This window comes from Nycticebus coucang, chromosome 2 (assembly GCF_027406575.1).
Source record: "Nycticebus coucang isolate mNycCou1 chromosome 2, mNycCou1.pri, whole genome shotgun sequence".
Classification (NCBI taxonomy): domain Eukaryota; kingdom Metazoa; phylum Chordata; class Mammalia; order Primates; family Lorisidae; genus Nycticebus; species Nycticebus coucang.
In genome coordinates this window covers 31,284,618-31,291,764 of record NC_069781.1, presented here as the reverse complement: position 1 = coordinate 31,291,764, position 7,147 = coordinate 31,284,618, and the positions used below count along the sequence as shown (strand labels likewise).

The 7,147-nt window shown below is 35.7% G+C and overlaps 1 protein-coding gene across 1 annotated transcript; it reads right to left on the bottom strand.

The window, feature by feature from the left end:
* Nucleotides 1-6,253: 6,253 nt before the first annotated feature.
* Nucleotides 6,254-6,892, bottom strand: LOC128571667 (high mobility group protein B1-like). The gene has a single exon (XM_053571294.1). The coding sequence runs from the start codon at nt 6,890-6,892 to the stop codon at nt 6,254-6,256; it is 639 nt and encodes a 212-aa protein (XP_053427269.1).
* Nucleotides 6,893-7,147: the final 255 nt, after the last annotated feature.

Genomic DNA, 7,147 nt, shown 5'->3' with positions numbered 1-7,147 from the left:
TTAATAAGACTGGATTGTGCTTCCCATGTTTACTCTGTGACTACTGAGGCTGATCCAATTTTCTAAAGTTCTCCAATTGGTTCACGATCGAGTTTCCGGCCAGAAGGTCAAATTTCCCTTGCTGTTATTATATGTCTCTATTACTTTACTATGGCATTTACACTTTATATTCATTACTTTTCTCTATCTCCCAAACCTTCCCCATTCCAAAATGTTCCCTGTAGATGGCCCGTTTGACACAAATTAGAACAACCTTGATAGCTGTCAACTGGAGACTATCTGAGAACAAAAGGACATTATTGCAAACCACCGCTGGAGGTAATTTCATGTGCTTTCTCTGAAGGCTTCATAATGGCCTTTGAGAAATAATAGAATTCAGATCTGCAACCAGGAGGCAGAGTGGATGTTGGACAGCATGAGAAACATGTGACTTGGTCTTTGAAATCTACCATCCAGGGGTTTGCAGTATTATCATTAAAAAATAGACACCTATTTTCTATTTCACCCATGCATGTAGTCATTAATTTATTTAATTATCAAACACTCATTGGGAACCTACTATGTGCCAGATACCATAGATGTGAAGGGGTTTCCCGCAAGAATAAGAAGTGGTCCTGCTATGATTTTATAATAGGAATGGGAAGTGAGAATGTTGATACACAAAATCATAATTTTAATACACTGAGATAAATAAAATCGCAGAGGAAGAACTAAGAAGGTATAATTAGCATTTCTAGTGGCAAATAGACAATCCTGGCAGAAAAGATGAAACAGTTTTCCTGGTGGTGGTGGGGCCTAAAAGGCATTCCAGGCAGAGAGGATGGCATAGGTAAGACGTGGAGGTGTGAACGCCATGAAATACATAGGAAGTCAGAAGAGGATCACTAAGGGCCATTAATGGTATGAGGACAAGGCGGCATATGATTCGGTAGAAAACTAGATCAGAGTGTGAGGAGTGCTCAACTTAAATCTGTCAGGAGTTCAGACATTATCCCACAGTAATGGAGATGTCATCAAAAAACTCCCAAACTGGAGAAGCTTAATCTTTTACTTTCATAAATCAATGCAGATTGGGTGAAGAATAAATAGGGTCCCTTTAAAATATCTTCCGGAAAGAAAATATTGAATGGAATATAAAACAACACATTGGTCTATATATGTGTTTGTGTATGTGCATATATATATATATATATATATATATAATACAACTCATATAATGCATGTCACATATTGTGTCACTCATTATATATGGCATACATATTATATGCATATCACATATTATGTATATTTTTATATGTAACATGCATATGTGTGTATAGTTATATATAAACAAGTGTATGTGTATAGATAAACATGTGTGTGTGTGTGTATATATAATTACTGCATCCTCTCTTTATCTAGTAACACAAGATTGGCAACACTGTCCTGTAACCTTTTACTGTAGTCATGGAGTTCAGCCATAAAATTTAATATGTATCATTTTTACTGTCCCATGGTAAGTAACTCTAATAAAGGAAAAAATGTAAATGAAGAAATTGTTTTTAGCCATTGGACAATGAGTACAGAGTTCTAATCTTGAGAGCAGGAAAGATAAAATGAGTTCCAGGTTCATATTGTGTTTCTACACAGGGATATTTCTAAATATTCCACAGACGTGGAGCCCAAACAGAAAGCGTCAGTTGCACTAAACAAAGGAAACACAGATCAGAATTTAAGGCTGCTGTGGCAGCTAGAATTTGAAAAGCAAGGTGTATATATGAGAGCTGTGCCATAAAGACCTCCAGAAATTTGCACTGAATCTCCTTAAGTCTAATCTGTATGTGAATAGGCAAGATTCAAAAGGACTGGCAGAGAAAAGCTACATGCTAGCTATGTGAATGCTCAGAGATGATAGAGGTCACTCAGTGGTAAAGCTGACAGATATTGGATTTCTAAAAAGCTTGAGCAGGTAAGTTTTAAGTCTTCAGAAAGGATACCTTTTGAGAAAGGGTCTCGATTTTAACCACTGAGTCAGAACTACTGGAAAGCCTACCCCACCTAAACTAAAACCAAGCTTTGACAGGACCAAGCTTATCTGCTAGTAAATTAACTAACTTTCAGAAACACAAATAAGCACACTTACAAACACAAATAGAGGCTTCTAGAGGCTTTAAAAGAAGCCCAAATTCTCAACAATGTAGCAAATACAAAATCATCCAAACAATTAAAACTTGCCAGACATGCAGTGGATCAGGAAGATGTAAATCATAAATTAAGAGAAGGGAAAGGTAAACATAAAAAGAAATCAGATGATACATATATTGAATTGAATAGATAATGACTTTTAAAATAGCTATTATAAATATATTCAGAAGCATAAAGTAAAACATGAACATAATGAATAAACAGATGAGGAGTCTCACTGAAGCAAAGTAAAGGATTATTTTCTTTAAAGGAGCAAAAAGAAAATAAAATTCCAAAAGTGAATGATACAGTATTTGCAATTAAAATTCAATTGAAATGTTCACCTCATCATCTTCATAACATACCGAACCCACTACACAGAAGGAAAGACCAGTAGGTTTGAAGAGTGATTAACAGAAAATATCTGAACTGATAACTAAAATAGAAAAAAAAAAAAAAAACACTAAAGAAAAAAAATGAAACTACTGTAAACTCTGGAAAAATATCAAATGGTCTATTATGAATATATTTGGAGTCCTCAAAGATTATAAGAGAGAAATGGGGGGGAATAAACTGATAAAAATGGCCAAAATTTTCAAAAGCAGAGGAAAATATGAACTCCGTAAATATCCATATACAAAAAACGTACTTAGGTACAAAACAGTCAAATTTTAAAAGATCGAATATTAAATTTTAAAAAATTTACATTATTTACATGGTAACAGCAATGAGATTTACCTTTGACTTTACATCAGAAATGCTACAAGCCAGAAAATAAAGAAAATAATTATATATGCAATGAAGATATCTTTCAAAAACAAAAGAAAAAGACGTCTTCAGATAACTGAAAGCTAAGAGAATGTGATACCAGAAGATATGCACTACCAGAAATGTAAAGAAAATTCTTTAAACCAAAGGAATTTACCCAAATTGAAAAATCAGACTTGCAAAAAGAAATGAAAATTATTATAAATAGAATATATGTTGATAAATACAAAACACTATTTTTCTGACACTTTAAAATATTTTTAAAGCAAAAATTATGGCTTATTGTGGATTTTAAAACATTTTTAGATGTAAAAGACATAATAATGGTAGCAGTAAATGGAGGGGTAAATGAAATTATATTTATTACAAAGTTCTAATATGTCTGCAAAATGATACAACACAAAATATTTATAAAAAGTATAAATGAAAGCAAAAGATCAATTATAAATAAGATTCTAAAAAACAGATTTGGTTTAAAAAAAGGTGTTGGTAATAAATAGACAAACAAAAAGTAAAGGAGAAAATAAGTAATAAGATGATAGACTTAACATTAACTATAACAATAATTATATTAAATGTAAATGGACTGAAAATACCTAATTAAAAGGCAGAGATTATCAGACCGGATAAAGGAACTTGATTTAACTATGTGGAATCCATACAATATACACTTTAAATACAAATATATGGGTAACCTACAAGCAATAGAATGGGAAAGGATGAATTATGCAAACACTAATCAAAAGAAAATTGGAATGTCTTTATTAATAGCACAAAAAGTAGACTTTGAGACAAGGAGTGTTACCAGAGATAAAGAAAAACTTGATAATACACAACATAACTAAATTGAAATTAATAACAAACTGATATCTGGAAAATTATCCAATATTTAGAAATAAATAAAATCATGACTCAAAAATGTCACATAAGAAATTAAACACGTGCAGAACAAAATGCGAAAAACAACGTATCAAGCAAGTGAAGGTACAAGAATATAAAGAAAACATTGCTTAAAGGGAAATATATAGCTTTGAATTAATATATTGAAAAAAAAAAGAAAGGTTGATAATTAAAGCTCTAAACTTTAATGTTAAGAAGCTCAAAGGGAAAAGACCAAATTAAGCCCAAAGAGAATGAAAAGAGTGAAATAATAATTTAAAAAAATAGAAATCAATAAAATAAAAAATGATTAAGTGATAAAGAAAATGTAACAGATTGGGCGGCGCCTGTGGCTCAGTCGGTAAGGTGCCAGCCCCATATACCGAGGGTGACGGCTTCAAACCCGGCCCCGGCCAAACTGCAACCAAAAACTAGCCGGGCGTTGTGGCGGGCGTCTGTAGTCCCAGCTACTGGGGAGGCTGAGGCAAGAGGATTGCTTAAGCCCAGGAGTTGGAGGTTGCTGTGAGCTGTGTGACACCACGGCACTCTACTGAGGCCCATAAAGTGAGACTCTGTCTCTACAAAAAAGAAAATAAAACAGATTGTTTTTTGAAAAGGTCATAAAGTTGATAAATTTCTAGATAGATTAATCTAGAAAAAAAACAATATCCAAAATCAAAAAAAAATATGATCATGAGCTAAAAAATTACCAACATCAAAGTAAAGGAAAGATAACAGCCACACATTCTCAACTATAAAACCATAATAAAGAAATATTATGGGGCGGTGCCTGTGGCTCAGTGAGTAGGGCGCCGGCCCCGGCCCCATATGCCGAGGGTGGTGGGTTCAAACCCAGCCCTGGCCAAACTGCAACAAAAAATAAAATAGCCGGGTGTTGTGGCGGGCGCCTGTAGTCCCAGCTGCTCGGGAGGCTGAGGCAAGAGAATCCCGTAAGCCCAAGAGTTAGAGGATGCTGTGAGCTGTGTGACGCCACGGCACTCTACCCAAGGGCGGTACAGTGAGACTCTGTCTCTACAAAAGAAAAAAAAAAAAAAAGAAAGAAAGAAATATTATGAAGATAATGCCAGTAAATTTAATAACTTAGGATGCAAAAATCATAAAAGAAGAAAGAAAAAATAATAAATTGTATTTTATCAAAATTCAATCTGCTGCTCATCAAAAGTCATTATTAAGAAAATCAGCATCCAAACCATGCACTGGGAACAAAAAATATTTATCATACATACACTGACAAAGCCAGAATATATATATTAAAAAACTTTTATAAGTCAGTAACAGAAAAAGAACCAAACTGCGTCTTCAGGTGCCAAAACAGGATTAGAGGTGCAGAGATGTAGTGTGTGAAGTACCTGTGAAGATAGAGAACAGGAGAGAGGGAGGCAAAGAAAGACTTCAAAGTTCATACTCATTATGAAGGAATGAAAGATTGTCTAGGAAAAGCCTCAGACTGTGACACAGTCTGAAAATATATCAGCCAGAGTCTCTGAGCAAATGTTGTCCATTAGAGAAAAATCATGTCAGAGGGAAGTAGGCCAGACTTGTACCCTCACTGGCTCAGGCACCAGCTGGGAGCAGCATTTGGGAACTGTCAGTCAACTAAATTTCCCCTAGTAGGTTTTCTCAACAGAGACCTGAGCTGCACACTTCCAAGGCTAGCAAACAACCTGGTTTAAAGAAATGGGTGAAAGAATTGAACAGTTCACAAAGGAAGATACACCAATGGCCAAAAAGAACATGAAATACTGCTCTGTACCATTAATCATGAGGAAAACACAAATTAAAACCACAGTGAGAAATCACTGCACACCCACTAGAACTACTGTGAATAAAAGTGTTACTACCAGCAAATGTTGTTGAGGATTTGGAGGGGTGCTAACCCTCATAATTACTTGTGGAAATATAAAGTGGTGCAACCAGTCTGGAAAATGGTTTATCAGTTTCTTATAAAGTCAAATACATATAGACTCCATAATCCAGCAATTTCACTTATAGGTATTTATCCAAGAGAAAAAAAAAACAAGTGTATATAAAAGCACATGTTTGAGAACATCCATAGCAACTTTGTTCACAATAGTTTAACATGGAAAAAACTCAAACTTTCATTAATAAAAAAGATGACTAAACCATAGTGTGTTCATACCATAAAATACCCTGTTTCCCCTAAAATAAGACATCCTCCAAAAATAAGACCTACTTACAGGAAAGATATGACGTCCCCTGAAAAGAACACCTAGTGCGTCTTTGGGAGCACACCTTAAAATAAGACACTGTCTTATTTTCGGGGAAACAGGTTACTACTCAGCAACAAAACGAATGATTTACTGATATACCCAATAAGATAGGTGGATCTTTTTTTTTTTTTTTTTTTACAGGGGGGTTAAATGCTTTATAGACAAGAAAAAAAAACTGCGCTAGAACCAACTTATTCATCATCATCATCTTCTTCATCTTCTTCATCTTCCTCCTCCTCTTCATCCTCTTCGTCCTCCTCATCTTCCTCCTCTTCCTTCTTTTTCTTGCTTTTTTCAGCCTTGACGACTCCCTTTTTCCCTGCATCAGGCTTTCCTTTAGCTCGGTATGCAGCAATATCCTTTTCGTATTTTTCCTTCAGCTTTGCAGGCTTCTTTTCATCAGGCTGCTTGTCCTCCGCAGCAGTGTTATTCCACATCTCCCCCAGCTTCTTTGCAACACCACCAATGGACAGGCCGGGATGTTCTCCTTTGATTTGGGGGTGATACTCAGAACAGAACAAGAAAAAGGCCGAAGGAGGCCTCTTGGGTGCATTGGGATCCTTGAACTTCTTTTTTGTTTCCCCTTTAGGAGGGATACAGGTTTTCATTTCTCTTTCATAACGGGCCTTGTCTGCCTTTGCCGTATCTTCAAATTTTCCTTTCTCTTTAGCAGACATGGTCTTCCCCCTCTCTGAGCACTTCTTAGAAAACTCTGGGAAGTTGACTGAAGCAGCTGGGTGTTGCTTCTTGTGCTCCTCCTGACAAGTTTGCACAAAGAATGCACATGATGACATTTTGCCTCTTGGCTTCTTAGGATCTCCTTTGCCCATGTTTAGTTATTTTTCCTCAGTGAGGCACAGAGTCGCCCAGTGCCCGTCCAGCTCTCACTTGCCCCGGCGCTGTCTCTATGGACAGATAGGTGGATCTTGAAAACATTTTGCTAAGAAAAAGAAGTCAGACACAAGAGTACAAACAGTTTTTAGATCCTTGAGGATTCTCCATACTCCATTTTGATCCCATTACTAAATTTGCCGTACTCCATTTGATTCTGTTACCAGGTATCTACCCAGAAGAACAAAAATCAT